General features: G+C 43.9%; 1 protein-coding gene across 4 annotated transcripts in view; it reads right to left on the bottom strand.

Annotated features, from left to right (window-relative positions):
* PIP4K2A (phosphatidylinositol-5-phosphate 4-kinase type 2 alpha) overlaps nt 1–15,176 on the bottom strand; it is a 179,662-nt gene that overhangs the window by 61,117 nt on the left and 103,369 nt on the right. For all 4 annotated transcript variants that reach the window (XM_025397160.1, XM_025397159.1, XM_025397161.1 and 1 more), the window contains exons 2-3: nt 10,683–10,780; nt 8,838–8,934 (exon numbers count right to left, since the gene is read on the bottom strand). In XM_025397160.1, coding sequence (XP_025252945.1) covers nt 8,838–8,934; nt 10,683–10,780 — 195 coding nt within the window. The remainder of the gene's footprint in view (nt 1–8,837; nt 8,935–10,682; nt 10,781–15,176) is intronic.

Here is a 15,176-nt window from a genome sequence, read left to right as displayed (position 1 = left end):
CTGGTTTCAACCTTTTGGGAAAAAATATCTCTTATTGAATAAATTAAGCTAGTTTCAAACTGAGCATTCTTCTTCGTTGAGATATGGCTCACATACCATACGACTCACCTATTTAAAGTATACAATTCAATAGTTTTTAATGTTTTCACCAAATCATGTAACCATGATCACAATCATTTTTAGAGTATTTTCATGACTCCAAAAACAAACGCTGAACCTATCTGCAGTCACTCCCATTCCTTCCCCTATCCCCCAGCCTAGAGAGGCCTCTGATCTTTGTGTCTATATATCTGCCCATTCTGGACATTTCACACGGATGTAACCATACAGTACACAGGTATTTGTGATTGGTCCCAACACTGATCTTGCAAGCACCCTAGACACAGTCATCCACCTTGAGGTGACGCACTGTGCCAGCCGCAGCCCCCGGGCTGTCTCTGGATGAGTGAGATGACCTGGCAAGTGCTCTCTACTCAGACCAGCACGCATACACAATTGCAGTGGACACATCACAGCCAATAAATGTTGCTTCTAAGTTTGTTCCTAGCATAGTCAGGGAGCTAGAGAAAAACGAACAGTTGGACAAACATTCAAGTTCTATGGCAAAGCTGTGTGGTGCAGGGCAGGTAAGAGGATGACAATTTACTTCATTTTTGCCTATTGTGCAACTTGGTGAATAAATGTACTTTTCCCATAGCCAAATAAATACCTTTCCTATCTTACACTATCCTAGCTCAAACCTTAAAAGCTGTGTTTGAGGCTCTGGTGCTACCTCGGTCCTCTCTACAGCAAATAAGGGAAGGTAATGAGAGATGAAGCTCCCTCTTTAATGCCTTTTTATATTTATAACTGGAAATTTATTGTCCTTTCCCTTAAGAAAAGGATTAATGATGCTGTCCTTTCCCCCTTCCTCTAAACGTCTGCGTTGAAGATGTTTATTTCCGCAGTCAGAGATCCAGGATTAGTGGAGCCCCCAGAAGGGGGAAGGAAACATAAATGTCAATTTAATTAGCTCATTCTTACCGCCAATCTTTTATCTCTCTCATAAAAGTGTCCTCATTTAATAAGTTACTTTTCCCTGTATTTTTTCAACAACCAAGCATTTTGCATATTTAATCTCTTGAACTAATCATGTAAGTCTTGTATAATTTTTGTTTTTTTTTCCATTTTGATAGTCATTTGTATACATTCTGCTAAAAATTATGTATGAAAAGTCTTTATTTTTAGTTGAAGGAGGGGCCATTTAAACTTTGCCATGCTCAAATGTGTGAAGCCACCCTCGTATATGGGAACATGTCAATACCGTGCAGAAGAACTCACATGATAGCCATCTCCTCATGGGGGCACAGTAATAGATTCAGAGACCTGACAGCTAGGGCGCCTCAGAGAGCACTGTGTCCCACTCCTCATGTTACGGACGAGGAAACTCAGACCCACCTGGGGTGAGTGAGTGTCTCACGGTCACAGCATCAGTCACCGAAGATCCAAGACTCAACCAGGTCTTCTAACTTCCTGGAAATATTCTTTTCCTCAACCTGGCTACCTGTTTCCTGGACTTGAAACCTGGAAACCAATCACTGCCCTGCTGACAGCTCAGGATTACGATTACATGCCTCGAATCACACAGCCCAGGAGACAGGAGCAACTTGCCTGGAGAAGGCTGCTTTCTGGGTCTGCGATTGACATATGTGAGCGAGCACAGATGGTCCTCTGACCTCGCCAGAGAGTTAAAGACCAACGTGTGAACTTGAACATCATCATCAAGGATTTATTAAATGCCCACTGTGTTCAAAGCCCTGTGTTAAGCTCTTGGGGAATTTCAAAGAAAGTCTAAGCTGTGATCTCAAGCGAAGAATAGCTTTCACTATAGAAGGGAGCAAGACACAGTGCAATTTAACACTTATTAATAATGAAACAACTTATCAGAAAAAAAGAATATAAAAATGAAAGGCAATGACCAACAGAGAAAGCAGCAGAGTTGCAGAAACTTCACAGAGTGCCATGAGATCATCTTTTAAAACCTCAGGTTGCTGTTTGACGGTGATTAAAATACCAGGGACCTGTCCCCAGGGCTCACGGTAAACACAGCATTTAACCTGGAGAGAAGCACCCAGTGGCAAGGATGACTGGCTGTCAGCTCTCTGTCAAAAGCCACAAGGCAAAACCCAAAGCAGGTCTGAGGCAGGAAACACAGGCTAACAGGAAGCCTGGGGTCCCAGGTGGGGGCAGGTGGTGGTAGGAACAGTCATTTGCGCAGATCATAAAAAGGACCTGAAACAGTGCAAGAAATGCCTGATCACCCTGATGGGCTGTGAGGGAGCTTCCCCCAGTCTATCAAAAGGTTGTCCAATCAGAGAGGGGCCTCCCTTGGGTCTCAGCCTCGGTGCATCTTTGAGTGGGAGTTTCCTTCCAGGGCAGCCAACCTGTGAGGACAAACGGAGCAAACCCAACAGGCAACAACTGGTGACGAAGGAATGAGAGTGCCTGGGCATTCGAGGAGCAAGCACGGGGGTGATGGCGTAGTTTGAGGGTTAAGAGTTGGACCAAGGAGGAGTCCCACAAGCACGTCTGTGCCAATCCTCCCACAGCTGGACCTCTGCTCCTGACCTCATCCAGAGTTGTGAGCCAGGATGCCCAATGCAGGCCACAAGCCTCACCGGGTATCCCACCACCAGGGCCAGTCAACAGGTCAAAAACTCAACTGTATCTTCCTTTCTATCCGCCTGCAACCCCCAACTTCCCTCCCTCCGGGACCCGCATCCCTGCTCTCTCAGCCTCTCAGGTCCCAATGCGTCGGTGGCTCTTGTCCTTTGCCACTGGCCACCAAACCTGTGAGTTTACTTCTCTCAATGTCTTCTGATGCTGCTCCATGCTTTACACAGTGGGTGACAGAGGCTTGGCTCACTGGGATTTCACAGCCTCCTGATTTTCTTATCTCCCTTCTATGCATTCTATAAATTACAATGCAGTTATCTTTAGAAAATACAGACCTTGGCTGGGTGCAGTGGCTCACACCTGTAATCCCAGTACTTTGAGAGGCTAAGGTGGGTGGATCGCTTGAGCCCAGGAGTTCGAGACCAGCCTGGGCAACAATGGCAAAACCCTGTGTCTACCAAAAAAAAAAAAAATACAAAAATTAGCTGGGCATAGTGGCACTTACCTGTAGTCCCAGGTACTCAGGGGGTTGAAGTGGCAGGATCGATTGAGCCCAGGAGTTGGGAGGCTGCAGTAAGCCGAGACTGTGCCACTGTACTCCAGCCCGGGCGACAGAGTGAAACTCTGTCTCAAAAAAAAAAAAAAAAAAAAAAAAGAAAAGAAAAAAAAGAAAGAAAAAGAAAAAAGAAAAGACAACACAGATTTCATGACATCGCCATTCCCCCGAGCAAAACCTACAGGGCTGCTCACTGGCAGCAGAATCGGCCCAGTGTCCCTGGTGTCTTTGTGTCTCTTGCTATTTTAACATCTTTATTTCCCACCATTCTGCTACCATCCAAATACCTTCACATTTCATAGGCTCTCCTGTCTTCTGCTTGGGCCCAGAGGGTTCAATTCTCTTCAAAGTCTCCATTAGCCCTCACTCACTTTCTTCTACAACTAAGTGGAAGTATTTACTTATTTATTTTTCATATTTTTAGAGATGGTGTCTCACTATGTTGTCCAGGCTGGTCTCGAACTCCTGGGCTCAAGAGATCCTCCTGCATTGGCCAGCTGAGTAGCTGGGATTACAGGTGTGGCCGCTGCCCTGACTGCAAACATTTCTTAAGTGTCTGCTGAGCTGAGCATTGTGCTAAACCGGGGACAGGCGGTCAGGAAACACAAACACTGCTCCTGCCCTCAGGCAGTTTAAAGTCAAAGTGAGAAATCTACGAGTGAAAGTTTCAAAGGGTAGACTTGATATTCTAGAGATGAAGGCAGAATTCCTGCTACCCCACTTCAAGTTTAGTATACACTGAAGGTCTTAAGACTTTAGAATTTTATTTCTAAACTTGAAATAAGAACATCAAAAGTTTAAAATGTTAGCTCTTAAAATTAATTATTTTAAAATTAGAATTCTCTGTTACAAACACAAAGAAGAAAGGGCATCAGATGTGAATAATGAGGGATTCTAATTCAGGAGACACAGTAGGGGAAAAGTAAACCTGATATTATCCTCCACAGTGAACAAGAGGCCTCACTTTCAAATGTGTGGTCTATTTAGGTTTAACAGCATCAGCTCCCTCCTGCATAACTTTTTGGTTTCTGGGAGGCAACCCTCTCTGGCAGCTACTAAATGTAACTGAAGCCTCTATTTGACTTCCCAGGGCTGTTTAATGTTCTTCATGAAAATCTGTACCCTCTGTTTCCAGTCTCTCTGGGTCTGAGCATAAGAGACAATCAAATAAGCCTAAGAGACTGGAAAGAGAGGTGCAGATTTTCATGAAGAACACTACAAATCAAGATGCTGGGTTTCTGCAAATCTCGTTAGCATCTAATATAGAATCTGGTACATAATAGTTTTTAAAGAAAGTGATGCTTCACCTTTCTTTCTTCTCTCCGCATTCCCTAAAACGTCTAGCACAGAGCCTGACGTGTGGTAGGTACAAATAAATACTTTGATTTGATAATTATGCATGAAATCCCAGACCTAAGGGTGATCAGGGATTAAGGATGCAGAGGTAATGGTAGACATAGAACTGCAGCTACAGTCATAGAAGAGGCCTCCCAGGCAGCATTCGTCCTGAAACATACCTTTAAAGTATGACGATGGATATCATGCTGGTCAAACAATGATCAGAACCCTGATTCAACACTGAATCAACCCTGAGCATATTACAAACCAATCATGCAATTTAAAAATGCCCTAATGAATTGGAAAAAGTTCTGAATCTAGAAGCACTGGTTACACACGTGCATGAGCACGCGCGCACACACACACACACACAGAGGTTTACATATATATGTTACATGGTACTGCCATTAACAACGAATATTCTAGAACTGTTCTTTGAATTTGTCTTTAACAACAAGGAAAAGTCATTTTTAAAGATATTCCAGAAATTAAAACCAGAGGAAAGATACAAATGTTTACTGAGAAAGCAGGAATGTTTTCATTTTTCATTTCATTATCCTTTTCATTTATCTTAAAAACTTTTAAAGAAGTTTAAGTTCACCAGTAGCGGTCAATTGCATAGGTTACTTAACTATGTTCTACTTCAAACAGAGCGATCTCCGCGGACCAATACCTGCTTTTTTCAGGTGTAGCAAAAAGGTGGTCACACAAACAAGACAAGTCGGGACCATTTACCCACTCGGCTGAATGGAAAGGTCTGAATATGAAATAAACCAGATGATAGAGCCCCTGATCACCACATTGATTTAGAGCCGCTGGTCCAAAATGCAAGCAGTTTGGAAAAATAAACACAGCAGGCAATGCCTGGTCTCCTTTTGCTATCCAGTGTCCTCCAAAACACCATGAGAGCCTAGGTCACTGATCCTACTTTCCAAGTCAGTTGGGAAAGAGTACTCAAAAAGCAGCTCACACTGATAAGCTCAGAAAAAGAGTTGTTTTTTTCTGATGTATGCAGTCTTCAGTAACCAGTACCCAGGAGTGACAGCGGCGGCCGGTGGGAGACTCTACTCAGCAAAGGCACATTAGCAAGTTCTGGGAGAGGAAAACAAGGTTGTTTTTAGTCATTTGGTGTCACATGTGCCAAATGATACCTGTTACTTGGACGGGGCATGAGGATTGAACCGTCTGGGCAGTAACAATGTGCCAGGCAGCTGGAGCCCCAGGTCCTGGCCCCTGCCCGTCTTCTGCCTGAATCCCTGCAGTATGCAGGGGCCTGCAAGGTGACCCTGGAGCCAGAGCTGTTACAACTGCCCTCCTTTCTTCCAAGCCAAGTAGCGATAGACTGGGATACAGCCCCAGATTTATGATCCTGTTTTCAGTTGGAACTCAGGGTCCCTGACCCTGCTGAAGAATTTTAGGAGGTACAGACACTGGGAAAGAAATACAGGACTGAGGAGGGAAGAAAAGTATACCTCTGGAGTACTGAAGTGACTGAATACACACTTTTCTTCTTCTTCTTCTTTTTTTATAGAGGGGAGCATACAGTTTTTTTTTAAAAATAGAAATACAGTTGCCAAAGAGAAAGCAGCAATTTAAATGCCAAAAGCAGCAGGCAGAGCTAAGGAAAGGAGGAGTGTTCAAATGATTAATCACACTCACACCACTCTCCCCAACAAGGAGCTCTCATGTGAAGAGTTTAGCGGACTTGCCAATTAGTTACTTGTGAATCATCCTCCACTTGCCTAATTTCCCTTCAAAGTTTGTACTCAGCAATTTGCACTGACTTCAATATCAACTTACGTAGTTTTCTTTGTAGGGTGAAAAAAAGGGAAGAAAAACCACTTCATGTCTTTGCATTTCAGCAACTAAATTGGTCATTTGAGGAAATTTTAAAAATGACTTTTCTTTGCTGCAGTGCAGAACTCAGAACATAATGGGTTCATTTTGGATCTCATTTGACAGAGTTGATTATGACAAGAAATAGAAAGACTTCATTTCAATAATGCTTTGAGATATCTAACAAGATAAGATGCATGGGCCCTCAAAAGTCAGTTTCTGTGAAATGCCAGTGAAATTGTTTTATTAAAGCAACACCCAGCCAAACAAAAAAAGGATGTGGACAGAAGGAGGAATACACTGGTATTCAGCTTTTCTTAAGGCAGAGGAGATTTTCTTAAGACACTGAAGGTATCTGCTGTTAATTCCTTTAAAAAAAAAAAAGCACCTAGTTCATTTTCATGTGGCCTCTTTAAATTTAGTAATGATTCTAAAATGATACAGAATTATTAATTTTAATTTCAGAGAAATGCTTTTTACTATTCTAATAATTATCTGTTAAAAGCTAATTATTTTTACAGCAGTAAACTTCAAGTCCATAATTGTGATCTAAGTTCTCTCTTAAAAATTAAGCCCCAAGGCCAGGTGCACTGGCTTATGCTCTGGGAGGACGGCTTGAGGCCAGGAGTTGGAGAGCAGCCTGGGTAACATAGTGAGACTCCATCTCTACAAAAAAAAAAAAAAAAATTTAGCTGGGCATGGTGGTGCACACCTGGAGTCCTAGCTACTCTGGAGGCTGAGGTGGGAGGATCACTTGAGCCCAGCAGTTTGAGACTGCAGTGAGTTATGATCACACAACTGTACTCCAGCCTAGGCGACAGAGCAAGACCTTGTCTCAAGAAAAGAAAGGAAATGCCCTAACATGAGTGTTGGCTCCCATGCAGTTTTAATAGCAAATGAGCAACCACATCCTTCCTGTCCCACTAGCCAGCCCTCAGCTCTTCTGTGTACACAGAGCCTCAAGCTCAGGGTCTGGACCTCCATGCAAACCACAACCTCAGGCTATCGTGAGACAGTGTCACTGGCAGCCTGGTCAGCACTGCTTTCTCCAAACGTGGCAGCCTCTCTCATGCCTCAGCAAACATGTGAGAAATTCCTGGAAATTTTTGGCAATGGTACACAGAGGGCAGTGGGAGCACAGATCTTTAGGAAAGTGTGCTAACTATCTCAGTTTGCCTCAGGGACCCTATTCTTCGGAGGAAAACACAGGGTAAGCTGTATCAGTATTCAATTTGTAGTCACCCAGGGTGGCAATATGTCACTTAATGCAGGATGAATTCAGATCTTAAACTGAGGGCAAATTAGGACTAGATTTGAAGGGACTTAAATCAGTATATGTTGAGCATCCCTTATCTGAAATGCCTGGAGCCGGTCGTATTTTAGATTTTTTCAGATTTCAGAATATCTGCATAGATAATGAGATATCTAGGGGATGGGACCCAAATCTAAACACAAAATTTATCTATTTCATATACACCTTATACACATAGCCTGAAGGCAATTTTATACAATATTTTAAATAATTGTGTACATGAAACGAATGCTGTGTTGAGCACTTAACTGTGGAATTTTCCACTTGTGGCATCATGTTGATCAGAAAATATCCGATTTTGAAGCATTTTGGATTTCAGATTTTCTGATGGGGATGTTCAACCTGTCCCTTAGATTTCCGCTTTTAAAAAAAATCCTTAGCCATTTACGAATCTGGCTCGCTATATGAAACTTGGGTAACCAATGTCAAATCCTTTCTTAGAAAAAAATGATCATGGCTCAACAGTTATTTAAAGAGTTAAAACAGATGTTCAAAAGTTAGAATGAAGGATCAGGCCAGAGTGGGGAGGAGAGCAGCAGTACACATTTTTACGTGGTGGGAACCAAGATGAAGAGGAAGATGCACCACAGGACACACCCAGGATGCTGGGTTCCTGGTGCTGACCACAGTGCTATGGTCATTCCACAGTCCAGCACTGCAGTGCACAAAGGGTGCCCTTTGACAAAAATGCTGTGGCAAGAGTCTGACCAACTTGAAAAGCAGCAAATCAGCAAGATAAAGATTCGTGAGAGTCCTAAGTAGCCTCTACAAAGATAGAAAACATGCACACTCACACAGGCTACTGACATGTCTGACAGCAGAAATTAACAGGCGGCTCTGCTAGCAGAACCTTTCCACCTGGAAATGAGAGTGTTCTATAAAACCCTCACATGCTCAGTCTCCTTCCAAAGAACAGTAATGTATTTTCCTACTGACTTTTATACCAATATCATAAGTATAGAGGTCCCCAATCAGGAGAACACTTTACTTCAGCATGAACATTAACAACTTATTACACAAAATGAAAACTACTATTATATAATTACTTTTATTGACAAAAATATAGATCCTAATTTATAGAGCAAAAGGCATGGCAAAACCCATTTCCTACTGGAAGCAAATGTTACAAAAGCAACTCACCTGGAAATCTTGATCATCAATTCCAAACCTCTCCCGCAGGTTACGGAAGACCATCGGGCAGTATTCCTTAAACTTGAAATGGCTTGGCATGTTTTCTCTGAAACAGTCACAGCGTGGAATAAAGCTCAGAGACAGTCAATCAGACTTGCATCTGTCACCACTGAGTTCCACATGTAACTAAAGAAAGGTTCGGAGTTCACTGTCTACTAAAGGGACAAGTGTGTTTCCTAGAACCAGGTACAACCCGCAGGAAGATCCAGGAGACATGGGGGGCTAGACGGCTGTCTGTCTGTCTCCTTTGTCACAGGCATGCTTGGACTATGTGACCTCTTTAAATCCTGGCCACACACTGCAGCCATTCCTCAAAAAACAAGAGGTGGGGAAGCAAGGGGCCAGGCAGGAGGAGCAGTGAAGGAAAAGCACAGTGGCAGGACAGTGAGTTAGGAAGAGGTAGCGGAGCAAGCCACCAGCACGGCCCCCAGGTTCCCTCTCAGCTACTGCCGAGGAAAGCAGGGCCACTCCCTCACCCCCCTAAAAGGCTTATTTTATATAAATGCCACATTCTAAATTTGCATACAGAAAATTCCCTCAAAGTCAGCCTCTAAACACTGTTATGAGAAAAACTAACACATCAGCTTCACATAAGGACAATGGATCCCTGAAGAAATTTCATAATCGGCCTGGCACGGTGGCTTATACCGCTCATTTGTAATCCCAGCACTTTGGGAGACTGAGGTGGAAGGATTGCTTGAGATCGGGAGTTTGAGGCCAGTTTGGGGAACACAGTGAGACCTCTGTCTTTACAAAAAGTTTTTAAAAAAATCAGCTGGGCATGGTAACCTGCACCTGTAGTCTCAGCTACTTGGAAGGCTCAGGAAGGAGGATTGCTTGAGCCCAGGAATCTGAGACTGCAGTGAAGACCCCTGTCTTCACAAAAAGTTTTTTAAAAAATCAGCTGGGCATGGTAACCTGTACCTGTAGTCCCAGCTACTTGGAAGGCTCAGGAAGGAGGACTGCGAGAGCCCAGGAATTTGAGACTGCAGTGAGATATAATTTCGCCATTGCACACCAGCCTGAGCAACAGAGCAAGATCCTGTCTCAAAAAAAATTTCATAATGATCCTCACATGGGAGTGATTTGAGGTTCACCCTAATCATTCAGAACTGTTTCCCTCTTTTTGTTCCCATGGAACCAGACACGCATATAAATTATACATATGCACACACCCCTCCCTTATCATACTTTGCACACTGAACTATAGCAGTTTGTATATGTGTCAGTTTTCGTACTCTGATTCCCTTGAGGGCAGGGCCAGGTCTTCTATATCATTGCATTTCCAGCTCTCAATGGACCACCTAACATATAATAGGTGCTTCATAATGATGTCTAAAACGACATTCAAATGAAGGAGAAATGTTCTCAATGCCCAACATGGCATCTAATTGTGCCTTATGAAAATGTACCTTCGGTCTTTATTGTTCTATGATGGAGTCATTGCTGTTCATAAATCATCATTTTCAAAGTTCTGTGTACAAGAGCAGAGGTTCATAACTGATAAAAAATCCAAGCAATTTACAGCTTGAAAAATTTGAATTATAATGAGAATATCACTTTCAACGTATAAGATATTCATAGAGAACAATATGCCATATGGCAAAGGATATTATCCCAGAGAGCCTGCTGTTGCTTCTCTAAAAATGACAGATGGTTATGTTTATCACAGGATTAACTTCATCAGCAAAACTTTACTCCCACCCATTGAAAAATTATGTGATTACAGAAATTCACAAAACTTGTACTCCTAGCAGCCATGCTAGTCTTATGAAAGGTCATACTTGCACTTACTTGTTAAAAAGGTGATTGTCCACCTTTATTTTTGAATAGGCTTTGAAGTCATCTGGCATCAACATAACAGGGATTTGAACATGGCTCAGTTCATTGATCTAGAAAAATATAAAATAAATAGCACGGGTTATTACTATCCAGGTGAGGAGGACTTGACTTGAATGTGTACCTTGGGGAAAAAAACATGGTGGACACAGGAAGTTCTCTTCCCACCCACCCACTCATCCTCCTTCCCTCTGTCATCATAATCTCTCTTCCTGCCTTCCTCATTCCCACTTCTTACGTCTGTCTGATGCTGGGTCCATGGCGGCCATCGGATGGCAGTGGTGAAGGAGATTCAATCCTCATGCCGCCTGTCCCTGCTTCTTGCCCATCCACTCTCCCTACCTTCCCTCCAGAAACTCATCCCCAAGCCCCTTTGGTCACATGTCCAGGACAACTTCCCTCTGTAAAGAAAATGTAATCTGAGAAAGAAAGCTTTTAAATTTTTCATGTAAATATTTGTTGGATTAATGGACATGATTTATGTATTGAACTCCAAGAACAACACTCATCTGTGTGCTCTTTACTTCCCTTACAGGAACTAAGTTTAAAAATAAAGACTGGGGTGGGGCATGAATTAACCAAAAGAAGAACCTCCATTCAGGGAAGGAGGAAGACATGTGGCCCCAGGACTGCAAGAGAAGGAGGTGGGTTGGACATGAGTCAAGAACAAAAGCAAAGATGTGCTTCCAAAGGACAAAGGGTAAGATCAAGTTCCAGTGAATGACAGGGATGGCTTTGGACACATGATTTTGAAAAACCTGAACTTTCTCTTGGTTAACTATTTTTGCATGTTGACTTTCCTTGTTGCTAGCAATAAAAACCATGTCAAAGATTTATGCTTCCAGTAGGATAGAAGGCAGGCACACTGAAGGATTCTCAGTTACAAAAACAAAACAAGCAAACAACGAAAGAATGAGCTGCTTGATAGAGCAGAGATTTTTTTGTTTTTTGAAATCACATTGCTGGGTTCACAGACAGTAGAGGGAATCTCCAAGACACCTTTCTTCCCCTAAAGTGAGTTTAACCCACATGGAGTGTGGGGACCATTAAGCAAGCCTGAAAGGAGGGACTCCCTGAGGATAACTGCCAGTTTCAAAACTTATTTGGGCCAAAGGAAAGCTGGGAGCTCAACCAAAGGCTTCAACATTAACCTGAGATCCTTGAAGGAAGCCTTTGAAAGTGGCCCCAACACCTGGCAGAAGTAAATGCAAATGATCTCTGGAGGAGAGCACCCCCTGCCAGGCCTCCAGGCTTCCCACAGATGGAGATCAATCAAACATGAGCTCACAGAGATAGCAACGACTGATTAATATTCTTAAGACTTTAGTTACTAAGATGATCAGATAGAGAATTTTTTAAGCCATGAGAAGTGAGAAATGTATACGGAAATAGAAGATGAACAAAAGATGATTATATTTGAAAAAATAATGATGATTCAGAATTTTCCACAACTAACGACAGTTATAAATCTGTAGATACAGTTGGGCACAGTGACTCATATATGTAATCCCAACAATTTGGGAGGCTGAGGCAGGCGGACTGCTTGAGCCCAGGATTTTGAGACCAGCTAAGGCAACAGACTTTGTCTCTAAAAAATAAAAAAAATAACAAAAATTAGCTGGGCGTGGGGGTGTGCAACTGTAGTCCCAGCTACTTGTGAGGGTGAGGAAGGAAGATCACTTGAATCCAGGATTTCGAGGCTGCAGTGAGCAGTGATTGTACCACTGTACTCCAGCCTGGGTGACAGAGTGGAGCCATGTCTGTTAAATAAAAAACAAAAAAAAGCAGACTATTCAAAGCAATATATAAGTAAGAATATTCAAAGCACAACTAGATATGCTGTAGTTAAACTAAAGAAGGCCAAATGCAAAAAGAAAGGAATGGTGGCCAGAGAGCAAAGGCAAATACAACAGAGGAATGATAGTGACAGCTGACAGCTAGCTTCTCAAACCCACTGAAAGAAAACAGGAATCTAACATCATATAGCTTCTCCAGTTCACTTTCCCCAAGCATCTTATGATACTAAGTCATTTCCAGAGTATATTTGTGAAAAATTAAAGTTTATGTATCTTTATGCTATCAGAGGAATATCAAAGTTTGAAAAATAACAGAAAAAGAAAATCATAATGGAAATCCAAGTCCTGTGATAACAAACACAATGCGAATGAAGCTGGATGCCAACTCAATCAGCACTTCGATATGTTGTGGAACAAGAGAAAGCAAAACCCAACATGGAGGTGGGACCGGACACTGATTATTTAAATGCACGTGATGCGTTCAGCGGATCCTCCAAAGCTTTGATGCCTCTTCAGGCTGCTTAAATCAGTATCGCTTAACAGAGTATTCTCAGAAAGGAAGCAGGAAACCAGAAACTTTCTGCATCCTTTTGCTTTTTGGTACCTGCTCTGGAACATGTTTTGTGGAGAAAATACGAAAACTTCAGTCAACATGGAATGAGTAAACTGAGAATTTTCCTTATTGATTTTCCTTCTCCACCCATCCTCGCGTCAGCACAACCTTTAAGAGTCCACTCCGTGCTGGGCACAGCTCGGACACCAGTCTTTGCCCTCTTGGGGCTTGTGGTCCAGAGGGGCAGACACATTAACTGAAGAACTGCCCCAAGTGTAGAACTCCAACAATGACAGAGTCAGGAGGGAGAAGTACATCGGACCATAAGCAAGTATGGAAAAGGCCCAGGCCAGGTGGGGGAGGCATGCGAGGCTTCCCTAGGGAGCAACGGCTCGTGGAGAAAGGAGAGGGCAGGTGGACAGGGCTTCCAGGAAGAAGGCGAGTCCTGGAGATGAGGGGGCACTGTTAATGGGCAAACAGTGCAGAAACAGACAAGGCGCATGGCATGAAAGGGATGAACAGCATGCTCAGGAGCACCGGGAAGTGGCTACCGTAGAATTGCACCACACAGAGGACAGCAGCTCAGCAGAGGGCGGCGGAGGCAGCACAGATGAAGGAAGCAGACACTCCAGCATGCTCAAGTGCTGAAATCTGCGGGGCTTGATGACAGACTAGAAATGTAGGGAAAGCTGGAGGGAGTGCTGCATGCATGCCGGGGTAGCTGGTGAGTCCACTGACTGGCACAATGCATTTTAAGAGAAGAGTTCAGTTTTGAGCTTGTTAAATTTCATGCTCTGTTGGGACATCTAAGTGTCAATGTCAGGTAGGCCGTGGACAGGTGGGTCTGAAGTTCCCAGGGGCAGCAGGGGCAGGAGATAAAAATGTGTGTGTCCGTGCATCAGACATTAGCTCCCCAGAGGAATGGATGAGGTAACCTGGGGAGGGGACGGCATGAGAGGGACGAGGGCGGAGAAGCAGTCTTCAAGAACAGGAACGTTTCACAGCCTGGAGAAGAGGATGAGAAAGGGGAAAACTGCTGCTGAGGCAGGAAGTGAAAAAGCACAGGGCCACCCAATGGGAGTGAAGGGAAAAGGGGGATCAAACATGCTATAGGATGAATATGACACTTTTGAGAAGGCAGGGACTGGGAAATGTCAGCCAGATTGAACAGCACGGGAGGTCCTTGGCAACCTTGGCAGAATTGTTTCGGTGGAGTGTAGCAATGGAACCCAGACTGAGCTAAGCTGAGGTAAGGAAATGCCGGCACTGCACATGGCTATTTCTAAGGAGCCTGGCACAGAAGGGCAGGAGCGAGATGAAGAGGGATGGGGGACAGAGGGAGGACCTGAGAGAGAAGGGACATTCAGTAGCACTTCTCAAGAAGGTGGGAGGGGATGGGATCCAAGCATGCAGGAAGGAGAGGCTCTGAGGAGGGAAGCAACTTTCCTATTTACAGAAGGGAAAAGAGACAGGTGTCATGGTGAGGTGGCAGAACTGACAGAGGGAAGACACGGGGCTCCCATCCACTGGCTCCTATTTTCTCTGGGAAGTAGGGCCATGGACACCTGCTGAGAGTGAGAGGCAGGCTGAGGACTTCAAAGGTTAAAGAGAACACAGGGAGCTTAAAAAAGGGACTGAAGAATGTGGATGGACAAGTTTAAAGAGAGACAGCAGGCTGGGCTTCCAGGCAGAACTGAGCATCATCCACAGTTTGTGATGGTTCACATACAGGAACAGAGCGAACTTGTGGAGTGACATTCCTCATTCTGGCAGAGCTCGACCCCAGGGTGCTGGTGCAGAGACAGGGGATGACAGGGGTCCTTCCGGATGGAGGTGTTTGCTGGTTGAGTGTGACATAAAGGGGAAAGGAGTTCCAGGACGATCACTTGGAAACAGAAAGTCAGTACAAAACAAGATCGCTGATCTTAAGGAGTTTTCTACTGTAGTCGATGGAGCAGGACCTTCACATGTAGTAAAATACCAAGCAGCACAGAAGAAATGCTGAACCCAGACAACAAGTGCCACAGAAGCACAGAGCAGGAGCCCGTGCTCACAGGTGTGGGTGATGGGCTTCTTGGAAGGAGTGCAGCCCTACATGGC

The sequence above is a fragment of the Theropithecus gelada genome, chromosome 9 (genome assembly GCF_003255815.1).
Source record: "Theropithecus gelada isolate Dixy chromosome 9, Tgel_1.0, whole genome shotgun sequence".
NCBI classification, from domain to species: domain Eukaryota; kingdom Metazoa; phylum Chordata; class Mammalia; order Primates; family Cercopithecidae; genus Theropithecus; species Theropithecus gelada.
This window is presented reverse-complemented; position numbering and strand designations above follow the sequence as displayed.